Here is a 25,616-nt window from a genome sequence, read left to right as displayed (position 1 = left end):
TGTGTGTGTGTATATATATATATATATATATATATATATATATCCCTTGCGTTTCTTTAAATCCAACTTGGTATTGTCTGCTTGAATTAACTTCTGTATTAGTATCTTCAATATTGTACAAAATATTTTATACACATTATGGTCGTAATGCATAATTGCTCTAGCAACTGCATTAGCCCATAAGTATTAGTTACAGCTTGATACAATTTAATAACTTTCTTTCCATATTACTCATATAAATATATACATAAGCTTTGCTCAGGTTCAGTATGCACTACTTAAAATAGCTTTTTCTATAACATACTCTATTTCTTATTTCTTACCTTCATGGATTTTATGAACATGCATTTGGGCTATTTATATATTAACATTTGACATTAACTTTGTTCTTATTAAATATGCAACTTAGAAACTCTTATAATAACATGCTACATCGGCAGAGTAGAATAAATTTGACCGAGGAGACTATTTCTGCTCTGGATAGTGCTCCTAACTATGTTAATACACTGACACATACACAGATAACACACTTCACAGAATAATCTAGCATATAATGCTTCTGGCTCTAATATCCAAGATCCATTTCTTAAATTTCAACATTGTAATAACAAATTATGTCTTACTTTGTCCTTATATGTATCCAAATCAGGTGCCTCCGTAGCCAGGTGGGAAGGAGTAGCAGTGCATAGCGCATGCTTCTTGATTAGACAGGGGTTCGAGCCCGTCACCACCAAATATGGAGAATGCGGAAAGGTCAGGGAATGACCACCACATATCGCGGAGCAATATGGCCTTAGTTGTTAATGCTCCTAAAAACCAAATAACAACAAACAAACAAACAAACAGCATCCAAATCATGCTACAATTAATATAAATGCGCAAATATTTTGCAAAATGCATAATGTTATATATATGATCACTTGTTGTACTTGCAATGTTAAATATATCGGTCAAACCATTAACAATTTACATATCAGAATGAATTTATATCGTTCAGACATTAATACGTACAATAACAAGTCTAGTAAGAAAACAGGTAATCTTGAACATGATATTGAATTGAGGCATTTCCAAAAACATACTTTTGGTAATATTTTCATTTCAGTACTTAAAGTAATTATTAACACAAATGAAAGATTACTGCAAGAAGAAATTAGCATGTTACAATATAAAACACTACATCCATACGGACTGAATAACAGATTTAATCAAAAATACATGACTAATAATTTGAAAGATATTTGTGTTTATAATATGTTTCAAATTGCTAAACTTCATAGATCTAAATGCAAAAGAAAATATAGTAAATCTAAAACATTTAAGTGCGACCGAGAACAGCTAGGGGATTTCATAGATTTATTTAAACTTTGGGACACCGATCCTATAAACATTGGTAAAATGCATAATACACTCTTCAGCATTAAACTTAGTGCACTCAAAGCCTTAAGCAGGAAAGCTAATAATTATGTCTTTGGATCTTGTCACGTTATGCACATTATACTAGACATTGTTAAATTCGGAATTAATATTTTGAATATTAACAAGCAACCAGAAAACTCTGTCCTTGTCTTATATTTTCAAAATTAAATTATAGATAATTTGGATATACATAGATCTATTAACTTACGTAAAACAACTTGCTACCTATTAATAACTTACATATTAATATCAAATTTAAAAATGCTAAACCATTTGGTCTTAAAGCATGTAACTATAAAATAATAGCTACAAACCTTCCCAATATTAACATTGGTCAGGATATATATATTTGCCACAAGCCTTCATTTCTTAGATACGTAGATCCTAATCATAACCACATTATAACCAGCAATTTAGATATAATTCCATATCCCGAGCTTAGAGATATTTTATCACTCGGTTTTGAGTTTTGACCTAATCTACCTGTTAATAAATCAACTTTTAAAAAACTGTTATATCTAGATTTATTAAAATACTGCATAAGACCTGCATACAAATATATAACATACCGGTTGAGGCGTACCACATGTGGCTGTTCACAATGCTAAATATCATATTTAACAAATTTAATAAATTGAAATTCATACTGGATAATCTAAATAATACAAAATTAATGAATAAGCAGCTCAAAGAAATACACAAACATTTTGTAATTACTCCGGTTGACAAATCTGCTTATAATTATGCAATTATATGTAAGTCATATTACACAGAAATTATTAAAAATGAACTGCAGTCCAGTAGCACATACAAATACATAGCATCTTCCCCTAATGTAATAATCAAAAAAATTAAAGTTAAAGTGCAATAATCTAAAATATGTGTTTATATATGGTATACCTGAATTTCATAAATCACCTATTGCATTTAGATTCATAACATCATGTAGAGATAGTTATGCTAAAATTCCAGGTAAAACGTTAGAAAAGTTACATAAATAAAACTATTATAATAAATAACAACTTACCGATTATAAATGCAATAAAAAATAACAATATTCAGCAAATACAAACATTTGACTTTAACTGTTTATTCACTAGTATCAATCTCGACAATTTAAAAGATGTTCTTCAAAAACTATATTTGGAACATAAAAATGCTATAAAGTGTGATTTAACCTACTGGGATAGTCTAATGAATTTATGTATTTTTAAGAATTACGTATACAACGGAACTTCGTTATACTTACAAGTGAATGGCACCCCTATGGGAAGTCCAGAATCCTGCATAATTGCAAACCTCTTATCTATATTCTACAGAAAGAACATTCCAAGATAACCTACTTATGTTCAGATACGTAGATGATCCATGTGTGTTTAATTGTCCGCATTTCGTTCAGGATTACAGCAAAATATATCCAGAAGAACTTGTATTGGAAAAAACTAACAGTTCTGATACTATAGCAAATTACCTGGTTAGACAGTATAGACATATTCCATAATAATATAGATGTAAACGTATGTAATAAAAGAGACGCATTTAATTTCAATGTAGTCGGCCTTACAAACTGGAGATCTAATATATCGAAATCTGTGCATGCTAATATCATTTTATCCCAATGCCTGAGCATTTTTTCTATTTGCAATAAAAACACAACCTGTGCAGCAAACATAATAGCATTGTACAATAAGTTGATAAATAATAACTTCCCTATCGTTTACCTGAAATACCACTTCAGGAAAGCGATAAATATAATTAATTTCAAAAATTTATTTTCTGAACCCATTGCATCAATATAATTACCATATTTACGGATTCAGAGTCATGTATATTATGTACATAGGTACGCTTTGCTTTCTTGGTGTCTTACGGCTTACAAAACTTGTACCCACTGACCTGCAAATTATAGTGTATCATTTATTTTATTTTATGTTATTTTATCTTATCTTATCTTATTATTACACTGTATATACTTAAGTTCACGCTAAGGTGACATGCAAATTCAGCTCACAGTTCTACTATAGGAACGGGTTTGTGATCCCGGGCATACCAGAGCTACAACTTATATCTTTTTATTGTCTTTAAACTGTCCTACACTCTTTGTTCTTATTTCTCTGAAATTATTAGGGAAAACCAAGGATGTAGAAGAAACTATTTCTTATTTGTACTACTATATTTTCGCCTTTATGGAGTTCAGGTTCTATTATTCCTACTCTATTAGTTTTTATTCTTCTTACTATCTGCATGTTTCTCTTTGGGTTAACTTAACTTTAATTAATTAATTAATTATTTATTTTTACCATATCCATCACATAGGGGTCACTACATATATACTCACTAGAGGGATTATTATTTCATAACGACTAATTGTTACATTATGTCCTGGATACAGTAGATATGCCTTATACTTTACATTTATTCTTATTTTAATTATTAAATTACGTTCTCTGTCGGGTCAATGATGTTCAATTTATGCTCACATTTATAATATCTTTCTTTTGATTCTAAAAAATTTTAACTACCTTTAATTGGTTTAGATTCATATTACTTAATCTCAGAATGTTTATATCTTAGCAGATATTGATCATTACAGAAACAGAGAACTCTTTGTCGTTTTTTGCATTCAGTCTCGGTGGTTGGCCCCAGTTTAAGTCATCTAGATTGTAGGTAGACAACGATAAGTTTTATATGCACGTATATATATATATATATATATATATATTTATATCCCTTGCGTTTTTTTAAATCCAGCTTGGTATTGTCTGCTTGAATTAACTTTTATATTATTATCTTCAATATTATACAAAATATTTTATATATATATATTTTTTTATTTCTGTGTGGTGTTTGCTGAGTAGAGCCACTGCTGTGGCAATATATACAATACAACCATAATATGATATTAGTTGTTAGTGTGTATGTATTACTATATGTTTACAATTAGTCACAAAAAAAAAAAGATTGCATGAAAAAAACAACAATATTGTTTTTTCTGCATTTCTGGTGGTTGGCACTTGAAGAGATGCCAGCATTTTTCGATATGCGGCAATATACTTATGTATATATTTCTATCTGACATTTAAAATGTATTCTTTTTTGTTTTTTATTATTATGCTTTTACTTTTTCAATATGTAACTATACTACCTTCTCATCTTTTCCCTTTTAAACTTTTAATTAATTGAAAAATAACACTTATATATAGCTTCTGAACACTTCGCCACATCAACTTTTTTTTTTTTTTTTTTTTTTCCTTTGATAAATTTAAAACCGTTCACCTGCAAAAATTTGAATGCGATGGACTGTCAAAAGAGGGCGCTAACTCTCTTTAAAAATTACAGCTGTGAATTACAGGTTCCGAAAAAGCGATGTGTTTGCCTTTTTATTTACCTAATTTTTATTTTATATTGTACTTTATACATAGTCTTATAGTTATTGTTACACTGGTTATTTTTATTTTTAATTTAGATAAAGAGTTTTTGTTGATTACTACTTAATGTACGTAAAACCGTTACTTCGTTCGAAACTTGCAGCCATTGTTTTTTGTATATAGTAGTAGGGAATTCAAATTTTTAATTGTGGTAACTAGGCAGCTCTAACGTATAATTATATAGCTTAATACGCATCACTGCATTTAGGATTCTATTAGATAGCGTAGTATTCACAATTAATTAAATTTATTAATCTTATTAATTTAAAATATCATGCCCCAGAGTAGAGCAGCAAAGCAACGGGCACAAAGTGGCAGGAGTGCTGTGACTCGGGGGAGAACTGAGGGAGCAATTCTCCAACGCATCACAGCCTAAAAAAATGTGCAACCTGTGAAATGTTTGCCTAATTCTCTGGAACAGAATATGATCTAGCCAAGGAGGTTGTCTTTGTGTGTGCCAGGTGCAGAGAGTGTCTAGAAATTAGGCATCAACTCAGCGTTCTACTGGGCGTCTACGAGAGCTTGAAATATAGGGTAGATGCCCTCAAAGAAATTAATATGAGGGGCCCCCGTCAAGCTCTCAGTTGCCCAACTCAACACCAGCATTCACTCCTGAGCATCAGGCAACACATCGGCAATCTCCAAGGCAGAATGCGCTAGTCCCAAAAAGAACTAGTTATTGTTGGTGACTCTGTTGTCAGGGAGACGGGAATATATTGTGTAAAAAGGATAGATGGAACAGGACCAGGGTATTAGCATTAGCATTAGTAGAGGCATTTGATGCAAGAAAGCAAGCTTATGCAGCATCAGCCAAAAAAAAAAAAGAAAAAAAAAAAAAAAAAGTAACATAAATAAATAAAAATACCACTTCCACTTCACCCCTCTGTTCGTTCGAAATACCTGTCCAGCTGAGCCTTAAACTTATTTAGACTATCAACTTCCACGACAAGGGATGGAAGTCTGTTCCACCCACCAACCACCCGCTGGCTAAAGGCAAATTTCCGCACATCTATCCTACATCTGTCTTTCCTCAATTTGAATTTATGCCCTCTCAGGTGATTTTTCTGAGCTAGAGGAAGAATCCCATCAGCATTGAGCATGCTCAAACCATTCAAGGCTTTGTACACCTCTATCAGATCACCCCGCTGGTGCCTAGTTTCCAGACACTGTAATTTGCAAAACTTAAGCCTTTCTTCGTAAGAGAACCCCTTTGTCCCATTCACCAATCTAGTTGCCCTTCTCTGTACTCGTTCCAGCAGCTCTACATCCTTCCTGAAATGAGGCCTCCAGGCCTGTATACAGTACTCTAGGTGTGGCCTGACCATTGCCTTATACAAGGGAATAATCACCTCCTTATCCCTGCTAGAAAAATTCCTATATATCATTGACAATACACCATGAGCTACTCTTGCAGCTCGTCTGCACTGCTCAGAGAACTTCATATCTGCCTGCACCACCACCCCCAGGTCCCTTTCATTCTCTACCACTGTCAGTGTAGTACCACAGAGTTGATACGTTGCTCTGGGGTTGCCGTTTCCCATATGTAGTACTTTACATTTGTCAATGTTAAACTTCATTTGCCACCTCGAAGCCCATCTGCTCAACCTTTCCAAATCCTGTTGCAGCAGCATAGTGTCAGTAGTGTCCTTGACAACCCTGCCAACCTTCGTATCGTCTGCAAACTTGGACATTAAGCCTGATATACCATCATCAATATCATTTATAAATACAGAAAACAATAAAGGCCCCAATACTGAACCCTGAGGGACTCCACTAATAACATTAGTCCACGATGAGCAGTGTCCATTGATTACCACTCTCTGTCTTCTCCCCCTCAACCACCCCTTTATCCATAGCAGCAACTTGCCTCCAATGCCACACTGCTCCAATTTGTGCAGCAGTCTTCCATGTGCAACAGTATCAAAAGCCTTTCTAAGATCCAAGTATATAATATCAAAGTTATTCCCTGCATCCAGTTCTTTTGTGACTGCATCATAGTATCCAATCAAATTGGTCAGGCAAGACTTCCCCTTAACAAAACCATGCTGTGTCCTAGCTATAACTGAAGTCTTGTCTAGATGATCCTGCAGTGCTTCTTTCACCAGTGCCTCCATTAATTTTCCGGGAACAGAAGTTAAACTCACAGGTCTATAATTACTTGTGTCAGCCTTTGATCCCCCTTTGTGAATTGGGGTCACATTTGCACATCTCCAGTCAATGGGTACCTCCCCTGAGTCCAAGGAAGCTCTCATAATTATGGCTAAGGGTTTGCTTACCTCCTTTGCTGCCTCCTTTAATATAACTGGATAGATCCCATCCACCCCAGGTGCCTTTCTTGTGTTTATCTTCAACAATTTCTCCTCCACTTTGCTCTCAGTTATTACAAGATTCTCTAGCTTACTGCTAGATTTGAATACACCTCTGGCATTCCCCTCGCTGAATAACTCCTCATGTGTGAATGTCGATGCAAAATATTCATTTAGTTTGTTAGCTACCCGAGCAGGGTCATCAACAGTTGACCCATCGATCTCAAGTGGACCAATCTGATTCATCCCCTTCCTTCTAGAGTTTACATAAGTAAAGAACTCTTTGCTGTTTTTCTTCGCATCCCTTGCCAAGGATCTCTCGTAATCTGCCTTCGCCTGCCTAACCTCCTTTGTAACTTGGTTACAGATCAACTTGTATCTATCATAGGCGTCCGTGTCACGTGTTAATTTGTATGTATCCCATGCATTTTTCTTCTCTGCCATATGCCTCATTAGTTCATCTGACAACCATTTAGGCCTAAACCTTGAACAATATTTCTTAGTTGGTATGTAAAGCCTAGTAGCTTCCACGATAAGTTCTTTGAATGCTTCCCATTTTGAACTTGCTGTTGGCAATATCATCAGTTGATCCCACTGTATAGAATTTAAATATTGTCTCAGTCCATTGTAGTCGCCTTTACGAAAGCAATACCCCTTCCCTTTACCCCTAATGGTAGTTACCTCTTTGAGTAACTCCCACTTCAGCACACTGTGATCACTGCCACCAAGTGGTTCATTTATCTGCAGATTCTTAATGCATGAAGAATCACTACTGATAATCAAATCAAGAGTATTACTCCCTCTAGTTGCCTCCCGAACATGCTGATGTAGAAAACAATCATCCAATAAATCCACAAAAGCCTTGCTACTGTGTGAGTGACCAGCCCCCAAATTCCAGTCAATATCTGGGAAATTAAAATCCCCCATTATAAGACTCTCTGATTTACTGGCCCACTCTATTTCTCCGAACAGTTTCTTATTATACTCATCAGAGTCATTAGGCCTATAGCACACTCCTACTCTCAATTTTGATCTCCCAATGCTTATGTCACACCAAACTGACTCGACACTGCACTGTCCAGCGATGTCGACTGGCTTCACTTCCTTGGATTTTATGTGTTTTTTAACTAATAGCATAACCCCTCCTCCCTTCCTATCCTGTCTATCCTTTCTGTAGACATTGTACTCCCCAAATTCCAGTTCTGCATTTCTTATATCTGTGTGACACCACGTCTCTGAAATCCCCACAATATCTGCCTTTGATGTTTTGAGCAATACCTCAAATTCATCAAATTTATTTACTAAACTCCTAGCATTGGTGTACACACAAGTATACATGCACCTGTTCTTTTTCTTAGCTACCCTAACACAACCCATGTGTTTACTTGTACCCCAATGATTCCCAGCAGTCTCTGAAATATCCTGCATCTTATTTTCCAGGCTGCGGCTCATTCCAATAGAAGCAGTGCAAGAATCACTTTCACCTCTGCCAGTGGCTACTGTTAATCTATTAGTCCTTGTATCCCCCCAATCTAGCAGTTTTCCGACCCACCTAACATTGCCTCGATAGCATCAGCAAACATTCTTGCACCCTTTCTATTTAAGTGTATCCCATCCCTGTAGAAGCAGTCTCTCCTGTTAACAAGTACAGACCAGGCTGAAAAAAATTCTACCCCTTGAGCCCTGCACAATCTTTCCAGGGCCGAATTGATTGACAGGGCTCTCATCATATACTCCCTCCTATCGTGTCTGGGCAGAATTGCAGACACTTTCAATTTCAACCCTAATTCACGGCTTTTTTTCATCAGTGACCTGTACTTGTCAAGTAATTCCGCCGGTCTCCTACTCTTAATGTCATTAGTGCCAACGTGTACAACTATATCACCTTTTGTGCCCTTAAAAGATGATATCCGCTCTACAACGTCATCAACTTTTGCCCCTGGCAGACATACCCTGGTCCTATTCCACCTATCCTTTTTACAAAGCATGTTTCCCGTTTCCCTGACAATAGAGTCACCAACAACTACTAGTTCCTTTGGGACCAGCGCATTCTGCCTTGGGGGTTGCCGCTGTGTTCCGCGATGACCAAGTGCAAGCTCTGGCATTGGTGTGGGCAGCTGAGAGCTTGATGGGCCCCTCACTTGTAATCCTTCGAGGGCATCCACCCTATCCTTCAAGCTCTCATATAGGCCCATAACAACGCTGAGTTGTCGCCTTATCTCCTTACACTCCTTGCATCGCACACACACAAAGACATCCCCCATGGCAGTATCATGTCCCATACTTGACTGCTCCGCAAACATCAAGCAAATAGTGCATCTTACAAGGCTGTGATTCAGAGGACAACTGCCCCCCTCAGTTCTCCCCTGGGCCACAGCATTCCCATTAGCTTGAGCCCTTTGCTTTGCTGCTCTGGTTTGAGTCATGATTTAGAGTTACTTTCAATAAAATTTCGGTTTCTGTACAAAATTAAATCCTAAACTTGTATCCAAACACAGTTATAACGCTATATTTATGTTTCAGTAACGAGTGTTATCTACGGAATATTTACGTTTCAGTAACGAGTGTTATCTACGAAAAAAAAAAATGTCTGCTAGGGGCAAAAGTTGATGACGTTGTAAAGCATATATCATCTTTTAAGGGCACAAAAGGTGATATTGTTGTACACGTTGGCACCAATGACATTAAGAGTAGGAAATCTGCAGATTTACTTAACAAGTACAGGTCAGTGTTGCAAAAAAGTCGTGAGTCAGGGTTAAATTTGGAAGAGTCTGCAATTCTGCCCAGACATGATAGGAGGGAATGCATGATCAGAGCCTTGTCAATCAATTTGGCCCTGGAGGGAATGTACAAGGCTCAAGGGGTAGAATTTTTTTCAGCGTGGTCTGTGCTTGTTAACAGGAGAAACTGCTTCTACAGGGATGGAATGCACTTAAATATAAAGGGTGCTAGAATATTTACTGATGCTATCGAGGCAGTGTTAGTTGGGTCGGAAAACTGCTAGCTTGGGGGGATTCACAGACTAAAAGGTTAAAAGTAGCCGCAGGCAGAGGTGAAGGTGATTCTTGCACAACTTCTATTAGAATAAGTAGAGACCTGGAGCGAGGGGTGCTGGGGTTTCAGGGACTGATGGCAGTCATCGTGAAACAGGTGGGTATATGGGATGTGTTAGGGTAACTAATAATAAGGATAGGTACATGTATACTTGCATCTATACCAGTGCTAGAAATAGAGTAAATAAATTTGATGAATTTAAAGTGTTGGTCAAGACATCAAAAGCGGATATTGTTGGGATAGCAGAGACGTGCGTGGTGTCACACATATATAAGGAATGCAGAACTGGAATTTGGGGATTACAATGTGCACAGATAGGATAGAAAGCAAGGAGGTGTTATGCTGTTAATTAAGAAAAACGTAAAATCAGGAGGAGTGCATCCAGTTGATATAGATGAACAGTGCGCTGTTGAGTCAGTTTGGTATGACATAAGCACTGCGAAAGCAAAAATAAGAGTAGGAGTGTGTTATAGGCTTAATGGCTCGAATGAGTACAGTGAACAATTGTACAGAGAAATAGAGTGGGCTAGTAAATCAGAATGTCTTATGTTGGTTTTAACTTCCCAGATATTGACTGGAACTTGTGGGTTGGTCACTCCCACACTAGTAAATTTTTGTAGATTTATTGGATGATTGTTTTCTGCAGCAGCATGTTTGAGAGGCAACCAGAGAGGGTAATACTCTTGATCTGGTTATCAACAGTGATCATTCGTGTATTAAGAATTTGCAGATAAAGGATCACAGTGTACTGATGTGGGATTTACTTAAAGATTTAATTACCATCAGGGGTAAAGGAAAGGGGTTTTGCTTCTGTAAAGGTGAGTACAGTGTCTCAGACAGTTTTGAAATTCTGTACAGTTGGATCAACTGACGATGTTACCAACAGTAAATTCTAAGTGGGAAGCATTCAAGGAATTAATTGCGGATGCTACTAAAAGTTTCATACCTATAAAGAAATATTTTTCAAGGTTTAGGCCTAAATGATTATAAAATGAACTAATAGACTCGTGACAGAGAAGAAAAATGCATGGGATGCATATAAATTATCAAGCGACTCAGAAGCCTATGGCAGATATAAGCTAGTCTGTAATCAGGTCACAAAGGAGGTTAGGCAGGCGAAGATAGATTACGAGAAATCTTTGGCAAAGGATGCTAAAAAAAACAGCAAGGATTTCTTTACTTATATAAACTCTAAAAGGAAGAGGATGAATCTGATTGGTCCACTTGATATCGATGGTTCGACTGTTGATCCTGCTCAGATAGCAAACAAACTGAATGAATTTTTTTGCATCTATAATCACATATGAGGAGTTATTAAGGTTTGAAAATGGCAGAAGGTTATCAAATTGTAGCAGGGTGCTTAATGATTTTGTAATAACTGAGAGAAAAGTGGGGGAGAAATTGTTGAAGTTAAACATAAGAAAGGCACCTGGGATGGATGGGATCTATCCAGTTATATTAAAGGAGGCAGCAAAGCAACTAAGCAAACCCTTAGCCATAATTATTAGAGCATCCTTGGACTCAGGGGAAATCCCCACGGACTGGAGATGTGCAAATGTATCCCTAATTCACAAAGGGGGATCGAACGGTGACACAAGTAATTACAGACCAGTTAGTTTAACTTCTGTTCCGGGTAAAATAATGGAGTCACTGGTTAAAGATGCATTGCAGGATCATCTAGACAAGACTGCAGCAATAATTCGGACACAGCATGGGTTTGTTAAGGGAAAGTCTTGTCTGACAAATTTGATAGGATATTATGATGTGGTTACAAAGGAACTGGATGCAAAAAATAATTTTGATATTGTATATTTGGACTTCAGGAAAGCTTTTGACACTGTTGCGCATGGAAGCCTATTGTACAAATTGGAGCTGAATGGTATTATGGGTAAGTTGCTACAATGGATAAAAGGATGATTGAGTGGGAGAAGACAGAGGGTGGTAATTAATGGGTGCTGCTCTTCATGGACTAATGTTATTAGTGGAGTCCCACAGGGTTTGGTGTTGGATCCTCTGTTGTTTTGTATATTTATCAATGATATTGATGAAGGTATATCAGGCTTAGTGTCGAAGTTTGCAGATGATACAAAGGTGACAGGGTTGTTAATGACAGTAATGGCAGTGTGCTACTGCAACAGGATCTAGATAATTTGGGCAGATGGGCTAAGAAGTGGCAACTGAAGTTTAACCTTGACAAATGCAAAGTACTGCATATGGGTAGAAGTAACCCCAGAGAAACGTACCGACTGTGTGGTACTACACTTAAGGTGGTAGAAAATGAAAAAGAACTGGGAGTAATTGTGCAGTCAGATGTGAAGTTTTCTGAGCAATGCAGACAGGCTGCCAGGGCAGGTCATTGGGTTTTGTTAATGATATATAGGAATTTTGGTAGCAGGGAAAAAGAAGTGATTGTCCCTCTGTATGAGGCAATGGTCAGGCCACGCCTTTAGTACTGCGTACAGGTCTGGAGGCCTCATTTTAGGAAGGATGTAGATTTGCTTGAGCGTGTACAGAGAAGGGCAACAAGATTGGTGAGCGGAATGAAGGGATCCTCTTATCAAGAGAGGCTTAAGTTCTGCAAATTGCAGTGGCTGGAGGCTAGGCACCTGCACGGTGATCTGATTGAGGTGTATAAGGCCTTGAATGGGTTGAGCACACTGAATTCTGATGGGACCCTTCCACTTGTTCAGATTACAAACCTGAAGGGAAAGGGGTATAAATTCAAAAATAAGAAAAGACATGTAGAATAGATGTGTGGAAATTTGCCTTTAGCCAGCGGGTGGTTAATTGCTGGAACAAACTTCCATCTGTCATTGTGGAAGTTGATAGGTTAAATAACTTTAAGGAGGAACTGGACAGGCATTTGAAGGAATAGTGTGATTTTTTTTTTTTTTTTGGCTGATGCTGCATTAGCTCATATACTTGCTTTCTTGCATCACATGCCACTACTACTGCTATTAATAAACCACACCCACTCTTGATAAGTTTTCACCTGAAAATTACTGGATACCTGCCATATTGCATGAAGAGTTGATTGGCAATTTAGTGGTTAATTTTATAGTACCAGTTTACTCAAGAGCTAAAGGGATTAACGTTCCGCAATTCAGTGGCACCCATAAAACCTACCCCATTGCATACCGAGAAGTTGCACTTGTCAATTGCTTTCTATGTGTTCATAGCCATAGAGAGGCTTCAGCTGCATGTCACTGCTGGGTCCTGATAAGCTGTCACCTGCATTCTACATGAGCGCACCCTTATATTGGTGATGTGAACACGTGCTGTACTGAAAAAAATATTTCATTTCTTTAAGTGTGTTTGTACTTAATGAAGTGGCCATTCATTATACTCAATAAGCTAAAACATTATGACCAGCTACCTAATATGATGTTGGTCCTCGATGCAACCAAAACAGCTCGTACCCAGCGAGGCATGGATGCTACAAGATTTCTAAATGTGTCTTGTGGTATCTGGTACCAACACATAACCAGTAGATCCTTTAACGCCTTTATGGTCCATGGTTGAGACACCGCAGGTTGGAGTTGCTGTTCCAACATAAACCACAGATGCTCAATGGGATTGACATCTGGAGAATGAATTTGGAGGCTAGAGCATTACCTGGAAGTCTTCCTCGTTTTCTGTGAACCAGTCTCGAACAATCCGGACGGTGTGGCATGGCACATTATCCTGCTGAAAGATGGCACCGCCAGAGGGGAAGACCATTGCCATAAAAGGGTGTACCTGGTCAGCAATGATGTTTAGGTAGGTGATAGATGTTAGAGTGCCCGGCACATGGATGACTGGACCCAGGGTATCCCAGCAGAACATCACCCAAAGCACGACACCGGTTTGTTTTCTTCCCACGGTGCATCCAGGTGCCATCACTTCCCCAGGTAAGCTACGCACACATACCCGGCCGTCCACATGGTGCAACAGGAAACTTGATTCATCATGCCAGGTGACCTTCTTCCAACCACTCAAAGTCCAGTTTCGATTCTTGCGTGCCCATTGTAGGTGCTGTTGCTGGTGAATCGTGGTTAGCATGGCTACCGGAATGGCCTGCGGCAATGCAGCCCTCTTTTCAGCAGGGTTCGATGTACTGTGTGTTGTGACACATTACTCCCATCACCAGCAAGTTGGGCTACAGTTGCCCTTCTGTTGCCACGTACCATCCAGAAGAGCCTTCAAGCATTGATGAGCTGTGGTCGTCCAACACCTCGCTGGCAGTTCATGGGTTCCCCTCCTTGGGCCACTTTCGGTAGGTACTAACCATGGCTGACCGTGAGCATTCCAACAGCCGTGCCGTTTCGGATATGCTCTGACCCAGTTGTCTGGCCATTATAATTTGGCTTTTGTTAAACTCGCTTAAGTCCGCTGCCTTTCCCATCTGAAAAACAATGATTAATGGAGCTCAGTATCGTGTGTTTTTTATAGTGTCCCGACCCACACACACTCCGTAGTTCACCTGTAGTTGCTTCGATTTGCATAACGACTCGCTTGGTCTTAATGTTTTGGCTTATTGGGTTATATTTAGTGAAATTTTCATTGAAACCATATTGATAATAGCGGAATATTCTGCCTCTGCAAATATTTTTAAGACTGCAGTAATGTTCATGCATAGTAATATTATTACAGTTCTGTGGTTTATTTATTGTATCTTATTGTGTTTTATCAGCTGTTGTTAATAGATAATAGTGAATCGAATATTTTATTGTCATGCTTTTGCTCTGTATTTTATTAATTTGATAATCTGTGCCATTGTTGGTGTTGTTTATGTTATACAAATCAAATTTTGTTATATCAATAAATTACGCTGTTTTGTTTATTTATCAGACTAGCGGCATTGGACACTGGATTGAGCCACCAAAACGAGAAAGAAAAGCAAATTATGCAGTAGATGCATATTTTAGAGAGGCTCTTCGTGTTAGTGAACCTAAAGCTCCAAAAGTAAGTGTTAGTTTTTCTGTTCTCCTTGCCGTACGATTGCATATTTGTTTCAGCAAAATTAATATAATTAAATAAATGTAGTTGTTATTCACATTTAGAGGGTAAACATTTTTGCAAATATGAATTGAATATTTCTAAGACTAACTGACGTGCAGCATATCTTTTTTTGCAGTTGTCGTCTATTTCCTTTTGGGTTATTTTGATTCTAAAATGAAAATCAAAAAATTTGGCATTAGCATTAGTAGAGGCATATGATGCAAGAAAGCAAACTTATGCAGCAGCATCAGCCAAAAAAAAAAGAAAAAACACTCCCATTTCACCCCTCCATTCGTTTGAAATACCTGTCCAGCTGAGCCTTAAATTTATTTAGGCTATCAACTTCAACAACAACAAGGGATGAAAGTCTGTTCCACCAACCAACTGCCTTCTGGCAAAAGGCAAATTTCCGCACATCTGTCCTACATCTGTCTTTCCTCAATTTGAATTTATGCTCCCACAGGTGATTATTCTGAGCAAGAGAAAGAATCCCATCAGCATTGAGCATGTTCAAACCATTCAAAGCTTTATACACCTCTATCAGATCACCTCTTCGGTGCCTCGTCTCCAGACTCTGTAATTTGCAAAACTTAAGCCTTTCTTCGTAAGAGCAGCCCTTTGTTCCATTCACTAAACTTGTTGCCCTTCTCTTTACTCGTTCCAGCAGCTCTACATCCTTCTTGAAGTGAGACCTCCAGACCTGTATACAGTACTCAAGGTGTGGCCTGACCATTGCCTTATACAAGGGAATAATCACCTCCTTATCCCTGCTAGAAAAATTCCTAGCATTCCTAGAAAAATGGAAGTGTTTTTTTTTTTTGTTTGTTTTTTTGTCTGATGCTGCACTATCTCGAATAAGTAACGCTTCACTTAGAGAAGATTATTGTTACTTATTCTCGGCTTACAAAATGATATGGGATAAGATACTCTGTATCAACATACTATCCCTATTAGACTTAACAAAGCAAAAAGGTGTTGGAAAGTAATAGTAGGAGAGGAAGAAATGCCGTCAAAAGAAGAAAGGGAAAGGGACTCCCACTCATTGAATGAACGAAATCACTCACGAATTCCCTGAGTAGGCAGCGCTTCTCCGTCCTTCACAACGAGCTACCATGTATTGCACTCTCTCGAATCAGTAACGCTTCACTAATAGAGAGAAGACTGTTGTTGCTTATTCTTGGTGGGCACCCACCCAGATGGCACTTTTAAACAGTTCCGTGTGGGTGGGTGCCCACCGAGAATAAGCAACAACAGTCTCTATTAGTGAAGCGTTACTTATTCGAGGTAGTGCAATCCATGGGCAACTCATTGTGAAGGATGAGCACACTATGAGATACAGATGAAATGCTTTTCACACTACTACTGTAGTTTTTTTTTAAGAGTTGTCTATGGTGTATCTACACCGATATATAGAATCTTAAACTCTTAAAATATTGTGCCTATTTCATTTATTTAAATAATAAACATTACGAAAATTGTGGTCCCCGTTTTAAGTAGAATTTTCTTGAACCAATTATCCTCAAATAATGAGGATTCCCTGTACTATTACAGATCACATTATCTATTATATGGTTCAGTGTTTCTTCACACTATAGCTACCCCACGTTGTCCCTTTTTTTTTATTTTTTTATGTTTTCTCTCTCCTCTTTTCAACTAGCCAGTTTGTTCTTCTTTCATCTTAGACCAGGGGTCAGCAACCTGTGGCTCGCAAGCTGCATGCAGCTCCTCTTTAAACATATGACTGTGGCTCTTTGACTTTTAGCCCACATGTATGGCAAGCAGGGGCGGCGACTTGAATATAGCATTAGTTTTAGTTTGCTTGTGCAAAGCAAGCAGAGCACATCTACTGCAAGGTGTCGAAGAGTAATCGTTGCAGCAGTGGCAAGCATAAAATAGTTAAAACAGGAACAGAATAATACAAGTGTGTACGTAGTGTTTGTGATAAGTACGTGAATTCATATTATAAATCATTTGACTTTTTAAATAAGTGACGTGGTATTATTAAACGTGTGAAATAAGAGGACATTGCAATTGCTATAGTTTTTAAAATGTCAACTCAAAAGAGAAAGATTGGGCAGGAAAACCAGGAATATAAGAAGGAATGGAATGAGTCGTATGCATTTGTCGCAAATGGACAGTGATAGATGAATTGAAAAAAAAAAAGACCAAATTGTGTTCGATGCATGGAGTAGCTTACCGAACACACATATAAATTTGAAAATATTTTCGAACGTGGCCTATATTAAAAATAAATCAAGAAGCTGTCTGAACAATGTGAGTCTCACAGCACGTTTAAAGATGAAAATTACGGCATACTCGCCTTATGTTGAGACTCGCTCAAAAAGTTCAGCAGAAAAAGTCACATTAATTCATACCTAATTGCATGTTTGTTACATTTTTTCAGTATTAATAAATAATATTTCAAAATATATATATATATTTTTAATAAAACTTCTTCCCACTCTATTCAATTTCTTAATAAACTCTCCCTTCCTTCCAGCTTGAGCTGAGAAGTGGCTCTTCGGGTTGTTGTTTTTTTTAATTAGATCAAAATGGCTCTTTGCTCAAAAAAGGTTGCCGACCCCTGCACAAGACTATAGTCATGCCCCCTATTCATATTTTTAGAAACTGAGCTTCACTTGTTACAAGCCACCTTAACATTCCATGATTACTCACCACTAAAGGATTCCTCAACTATCAGCTAAATGCTGTAATGCTATCAGAAACTTGGGTAATAATCAGATCCAGAATATTCTTGCACCTAGTACTTGCCATAACATGCGGCTATAGATAGCAATAATCTAGTTTATTTACGCCGTCTGGGCTAGCCAGGTTGGTAAAGTGCCTGTCTGGCAACCCAAAGGTTGTGAGTTCGAATCCTGCCTCGGGCTTGGATCAGAGTAGAAAATGCAAAAACCTTGGGAGGTGCAATATGGCCACAGAAGCCGATGCGCCAATAACTAACAAAAAAAAAAAAAAAAAAAAATTGTTGATTTAAAAAAAATTGGACCCTTTCCATTTGTCCCAGTCAATAGGGGGGTCAATTTAAAAACCCCTTAACAGGGCACTCACATTTGCTTATCCATTCTATGTACTTGTAGTGGCTTCACTGAATAAGTCATCGAGTCCACACCATATTCCTACTGTTGTTTTTTTTTCCTTTGTTTCACACCATGTAGTCATTTTGATAGCATACATTATTTCTGAATATGGGGATATTTTTGTTACTCACAGGCTACTTTTGACAAGTAACATGATGTTCCCCACCCCTTCTTTCCTGCCTGCCTGCCTGCCTGCCTTCCTAAATACAGCAGGCCCTCTTTGTAATGTGGTTCGGTTTACGCTGATTCGCAATAACACTGTTCTTATATTATAACCCATATTATAACGCTGTCACAATCACTATAACGCTCTTTTACAGATGCATTTTTGGCATATTTAACAAAATCATTTCATTTGTTGGCGTTGATAGCTTGAAAATGAATAGCAAAACAGCATTAAAACGTTTCCCACGCCGACTTGAGAAATTTTCCCACGCTCAGTGAAATTTTCTCACACGGTAATTTAATTTCAGTACGGTGACTTTTTATGTAGTTCCGAGATCAGCATTTTAAAAATGATCAAGTATATTGCTTGTAATATTGGTGTTATATGCATTTATCCGAAGTTTTGTCATCACTCAGTACAGCATTAGACATCTTGCATAAAGGACAGTTTACTCGAATATCATATCATAATTAATGCAACCAGTGCAGTTACATTTTTGAAGAGTTAATAATGGTGGATAAGAATGAAAAAGCAACAACATCTGGATGCAGTACGAAGACTACAAATGTAAGAAAAAGACTGAATTTGAAAATTAAATTAGACGTTTTGAAGCGAATCGATTCCAGTCAACGACAAGCGGATGTGTGCCATAATTTAGAACTGTCAAGTTTAACTGTAAGTACAATTATAAAAATTAAAAGAATTAATTTTAGCAACAGGAAAGACAGCTGATGCACTGCAAGCAACTAGGGCTAGGCCGGCTATTAGAATTGAAATGGAGAGACTTCAACTAATTTTATTGAAGATAATATCCAATGCAGAATTCAGTTAAGTTAAATATTATTTTAAAAAAGAGAGAGAAAGAGAGATTAGCGTATATCGGGGGCGACCAACAAGTTGATCGCGGTTTTATGTCAGGTCGATCACAACGAATTTTAAATTTATGTAAAAAAGATCCGCAGGGGCTCACACCTGTTAAGTATGGACTTGGCACACCCAGTCTTGAACTGGATATCATCATTATTCTCTTTCTTGGTGATTCCCTTCTACTTCTCTCTCTCTCTGTCTCTCTCTCACACAGGGTATTTCAGATTTTTTTTTTTTTTTTTTTTTTGGCTGGTGCAGCTGAAGCCTCAGGCTTCCTTGCACCACATGGCTAATAATAATAATAATAATAAACAGATTAGTCAAAATCTAGATGTTATTATTATGCGCCCCACTGCATACGCTTATTAATATTCGTTGAACCACGTGACTACTCTTGTCGCCACGCAGCCACTACGCTTATCTAGTGAAAATTCACTCGGTTGCGTTGTGGAGAGCATAGTGTATATGTTGAATTCTTATTTAGCTTATGTAATATTAATAACTTGGCAGTACTTGCACATTAATTCGATTTGATTTAAAATGAATACTATGAAAAAGAGTAAAACGTATTATTTTCATCAGGAGTGGGAACTAGAATACTTTTTGTAATGATAAAAGAAAAATGTTGTTGTTTGATTTTGGCAATGATTTCATGGCTATGCCCAAAAAAGGAAATGTAGAACGGCACTTCAATGCACTCCGTGGTAAATAACAATCGGATTTTCTGCTTAATAAAAAAAAAAAAAGTGACCATAGAAAAAATAAATTAAAAGAACATAAATCCAGATTATTCACACAACAAAATTTTTTCATGACATCTAATTTACAACCTGAAGCGCCGACCGGGCTAGGCGGGTGGGTAAAGTGCCTACCTGGCATCCCAAAGGTCGCGGGTTCGATTCCCGCCTCGGGCTTGGATCAAAGTACTGCAAAAACCTTGGGAGGTGCATTATGGCCACAGAAGCCTATGCGGCAACAACTACCAAAAAAAAAAAAAAAAACCTAAAGCAGTAACTGTAGCATCATTTAAAGTGAGTCATCTTCTTGCAAAAAAAAAAAAAAAAAAAAATGCAAACCATTTTCTGATGGTCAATTCATCAAAGACGCATTTTTAGAAATAACAAATTCTCTTTTTGAAAATTTTAGGAACAAAAATGAAATGAAAAGTGCTCTTCAAGATCTGCAATTATCTCAAAATACTGTGATGCAACACATCGCAAAACGAGCGAACAATTGCGTGCTCATGTTGTTAATTGTGTGGTCTTTTCTTTACAACTGTATGAATCTACAGATGTCAGTGATATAGCCCAATTGCTTGTTTTTATTCTTTTGGTTTTCAAAGATTCTGCCACTAGAGAGCTGGGTATGGTTTCCTTAAAAGAAAAAACTAGAGGTGTTGATATATTTAACGCATTCAAAAATTTTATTGAAAAAATTAAATTACTACTATTTAGGCTCGTATCAATAACAACAAATGGAGATAGGCAATGACGGGGCATCTTAACAGATTCATTGCATTGTGCCAAAAGGATGATGAATTCCCAGATATTTTGAGTTACCATTGTATCATCCACCAACAAGTGTTAGCCAGCAAAAGATTAAATACTAAAAGTGTTATGTTCATAGATTTCAAAATTGTGAATTCCATCAGAGGACAATCTCTTCAAAGGAGACTTCAAAATGCAACTTGATGAAATCGAACCAGATCTGATATTACATACAGATGTGAGGTGGCTGAGTCGGAGTAAGTCTGTACTACTACTACAAAGATTTCGAAATTTGCTGAATGAAATTAAAAAATTTGTTGATCAAACTTTTTTTTGGGGAGATGATTATCAGCAGCTACACGATATGGAGTGGTTGTGTGATCTGGCTTTTTTGGCACATTTTACCAGTAAACTAAGTGATCTGAATTTGGAATTAAAGGGGGGGGGGAAATGCCGATGACATGATTAGTAGTATTTCTGCATATAAATATCAATTTTTGGCAATGGCTAAGGATCTAAAAGAAAAAAAATCGATCATTTTGCAAATATGCAAGATCATTTGCAAAAATATTTTGTTTTTGAATTTAATAGTGAGAAATATGTTTCTGAAATTGAGAAAGTTGTGGATGATTTTAAAACAATTGACATTGTTCAATATATTTCTTATCCATTTAATGTTGACTTAGATACGAAACAAATTGCAGAAAAAATCTGTGATATTTTTCACATGGAGAAAATATTACTTGAAAATGAAATTATTACATTGCGAAATGATATCTTCCTGAAAGCCAGATCATCAGAAAAAGACTTTTGGAAATATGTTTGCCGAGAAAAGTACCCAAATGTAAAAAAATGCAGTGAACTTTTAAATTCCTATTTTGGTTCCACATATCTATGTGAATCGGCTTTTTTGTATTTGAAATAAAGATGAAGAATCGCTCTACTCTTACGGAATTGCATATAGAAGATTCTTTACGGTTGGCCTTATCACAGTATATCCCCGATTTTGAAAACTTGGCAGATGACATGAAGACAAACTTCACGTAAATTTGAAATTTAAATACGTATGAATTTAAAATAAGAATTCTCAATTGTATTAAATTTTAAAATTTCAGTATGTGTTGATTAAACATGTGCAATGAAATTCTTGAGATGGTAGATTGCAGCACATTTTGAAGGGAAAAAAGTCAATCTTATCACAAATTAAGTTGACCACAACTGGCCTATATGATGGATGATCTGAAGAAAACTCACCTAAAAAAAAATAAAAATGTGGATCCATTTAAAACTAGTAGGGGCTGGTTGAATAGATTTAAAATCCAGGGAGAAACCGCAAGTGCAGATCAAGTAGCTGAAACTTTTAAAAAAGAACTTGTTAAAATTATTGAAGAGGGGTATTATGTGTTATACTTCTAAACAAGTTTTTAACATGATGAAGCAGGACTTTTTTGGTAACAAATGCCTAAAAGAAGTTTCATATTGAAAGAAGAAAAAAAACCTTGCCAGGTTTCAAAGCAGCGAAGGATCTGTTGACTTTATTTATTGTTGGGTGGTAATGCTGCAGGAGATTTAAAATTAAAGCCCCTTTTAGTTTACCAGGAAGAGGGCCAAAGTACAACCCAAAATCGACACATTTTTCATGATTAAATTCATCAATTAAATTAAATCATTAAAATCGATTTAGATCAATTAAATTCATGATTTTAATTGGAATTTTAAGTTTAATTTTGATACATAAGTAGTTACCACATAATTATATACGTATATAATGCAGAATATTTTATATGTACAAATATTTGAATATTAAATATTTTGACCGCATTTTTTGCATCTTTTCACTACTGTTTATTATTGATTAGGAAATATCCCATGGCACTGACTGCAACTCACAAATACATATGTTACCTTATGGGAACGCGGCGCTCGCTCAGCGTGGATTCACTTAGCGCTCTTTTTTTCCGGAACGAATTATCATCGTTAAGCAGGGGTCACCTGTACATTATATAAGTCATAACTAAACAAATATTCTGCATTAACATTCACACATGAGGAGTTATTCGGGGAGGGGAATGCCAGAGGTGTATTCAACTCTGGCAGTAAGCTAGATAATCTTGTAATAACTAAGAGTAAAGTGGAGGAGAAATTGTTGAAGATAAACGCAAGAAAGGCACCTGGGATGTATGGAATCTATCCAGTTATATTAAAAAGGAGGCGGCAAAGGAAGTAAGCAAACCCTTAGCCATAATTATGAGGACTTCCCTGGACTCAGGGGATGTACCCTTGGACTGGAGATGTGCAAATATGACCCCAATTCACAAAGCAGGATCAAAGGGAGACACAGGTAATTACAGACCTGTTTGTTTAACTTCTGTTACAGGGAAATTAATGGAGGCACTGGGTAAAGAAGCACTGCAGGATCATCTACACAAGACTTCAGTTATAGCTCAGACACAGAATGGGTTTTTTAAGGGGAAGTCTTGTCTGACCAATTTGATTGGATACGATAATATGGTCACAAAGGAACTGGATGCAAAGAATAATTTTGATATCATATATTTGGATCTTAGAAAGGCTTTTGATACTGTTGCACATGGAAGACTGCTGCACAAATTGGAGCAGTGTGGCATTGGAGGCAAATTTCTGCTATGGATAAAGGGATGGTTGAGTGGGAGAAGACAGAGAGTGGTAATCAATGGACACTGCTCTTCGTTGACAAATGTTATTAGTGGAGTCCCTCAGAGTTCGGTGTTGGGTTCATTGTTGTTTTCTGTATTTATAAATGATATTGATGATGGTATATCAAGCTTAATGTCCAAGTTTGCAGACAATACGAAGGTTGGCAGGGTTGTTAATGACAGTACACTTCTGCAACAGGATCTAGAAAAGTTGAGCAGATGGGCTAAGAGGTGGCAAATAAATTAACATTGACAAGTGTAAAGTACTACATATGGGAAGCAGTAATCCCAGAGTAACATATCAACTCTGTGGTACCACACTGACAATGGTAGAGAATGAAAAGGACCTGGGGGTAATTGTGCAGGCATATATGAAGTTTTCTGAGCAGTACAGACGGTCTGCAAGAGTAGCTCATGGTGTCTTGTCAATGATATACAGGAGTTTTTCTGGCAGGGATAAGGAGGTGAGTATCCCCTTGTATGAGGCAATGGTCAGACCACACCTTGAGTACTGTTTACAGGTCTGGAGGCCTCATTTTAAGAAGGATGTAGAGCTGTTGGAATGAGTACAGAGAACTGCAACCAGATTAGTGAATGGAACAAAGGGTCAATGGAGCAATCAAGTCCATGAGTCCATCAAGGCAAGGCAGTCCAAGTCATACTCCAGAAGGGATCAGCAGTAGGTGTTAAGTTGTTACTCTAACAAATGTCTTTCTATTTAAATATGCTGTTAGACATCAACTGATTTTTATTGCTTTAAGGAAGTTACTGTTTACCCTCTTTCTAGTCAAAGTTTTATTCATAACATTGGCCCTGCTGGCTAGACTTGGTTGTCAGAAGCATTTTCAAAGCTACCAAGCTTTGAAAATGTTTTGCAAATTACAGCATCTGGAGGCTAGGCACCTGCCTCCAGATGCTGTAATTTGCAAAATTACAGGATCTAGAAAAGTTGAGCAGATGGGCTAAGAGGTGGCAAATAAAGTTTAACATTGACAAGTGTAAAGTACTACATATGGGAAGCAGTAATCCCAGAGTAACATATCAACTCTGTGGTACCACACTGACAGTGGTAGAGAATGAAAAGGACCTGGGGGTAATTGTGCAGGCATATATGAAGTTTTCTGAGCAGTGCAGACGGTCTGCAAGAGTAGCTCATGGTGTCTTGTCAATGATATACAGGAGTTTTTCTGGCAGGGATAAGGAGGTGAGTATCCCCTTGTATGAGGCAATGGTCAGACCACACCTTGAGTACTGTTTACAGGTCTGGAGGCCTCATTTTAAGAAGGATGTAGTGCTGTTGGAATGAGTACAGAGAACTGCAACCAGATTAATGAATAGAACAAAGGGTCAATGGAGCAATCAAGTCCATGAGTCCATCAAGGCAAGGCAGTCCAAGTCATTCTCCAAAAGGGATCGGCAGTAGGTGTTAAGTTGTTACTCTAACAAATGTCTTTCTATTTAAATATGCTGTTAGACATCAAATGAATTTGATTGCTTTAAGGAAGTTACTGTTTACCCTCTTCCTAGTCAAAGTTTTATTCATAACATTGGCCTTGCTGGCTAGACTTGGTTGTCAGAAGCATTTTCAAAGCTACCAAGCTTTGAAAATGTTTTGCAAATTACAGCATCTGGAGGCTAGGCACCTGCGAGGTGATCTGGTTGAGGTGTATAAAGCCTTGAATGGAAGAATCCCGTCAGCATTGAGCATGCTCAATGCTGACGGGATTCTTCCTCTTGCTCAGAATAATTGCCTGAGAGGGCATAAATTCAAATTGAGGAAAGACGGTTGTAGGATAGATTTGCGAAATGGATGGGTGAAATAAGGGCCTTTTTTTTGTTTATGCTGATGCTATAGAAGCTTGTTTTCTTGCATCATGTGCCTTTGCTAATGCTAATAATGGTAGTACTCTCTCATTGGTGTATAAGAGTTGATAAGGAATAATTGTTGATAAGGAAGTACAATTGTTAATAAGGAAGTAAAATATGCAATACAATTGCATATTTTTGTACTTCAGTTCGTCGGCTATGCAGTTAGATTTGTCGTCCCTTGTATTTATTTCCTTCGAAAGTTAAATCTTTATATTAATAAACTGACAGTTAAAGTTGGTGATGTTGTAGAGTAGATATCCCTTT

The 25,616-nt window shown here is 37.3% G+C and overlaps 1 protein-coding gene across 1 annotated transcript in view; it reads left to right on the top strand.

Annotated features, from left to right (window-relative positions):
- The window catches only part of Iswi (nucleosome-remodeling ATPase imitation SWI), a 473,510-nt gene that overhangs the window by 347,175 nt on the left and 100,719 nt on the right, over positions 1-25,616 (top strand). The window contains exon 17 of the mRNA XM_090385082.1: positions 15,038-15,151. Within this exon, the coding sequence (XP_090241208.1) occupies positions 15,038-15,151 (114 nt within the window). The remainder of the gene's footprint in view (positions 1-15,037; positions 15,152-25,616) is intronic.

This window comes from Mastigoproctus giganteus, chromosome 11, assembly GCF_048544385.1.
Source record: "Mastigoproctus giganteus isolate SK-2022 chromosome 11, ASM4854438v1, whole genome shotgun sequence".
NCBI classification, from domain to species: domain Eukaryota; kingdom Metazoa; phylum Arthropoda; class Arachnida; order Uropygi; family Thelyphonidae; genus Mastigoproctus; species Mastigoproctus giganteus.
This window is presented reverse-complemented; position numbering and strand designations above follow the sequence as displayed.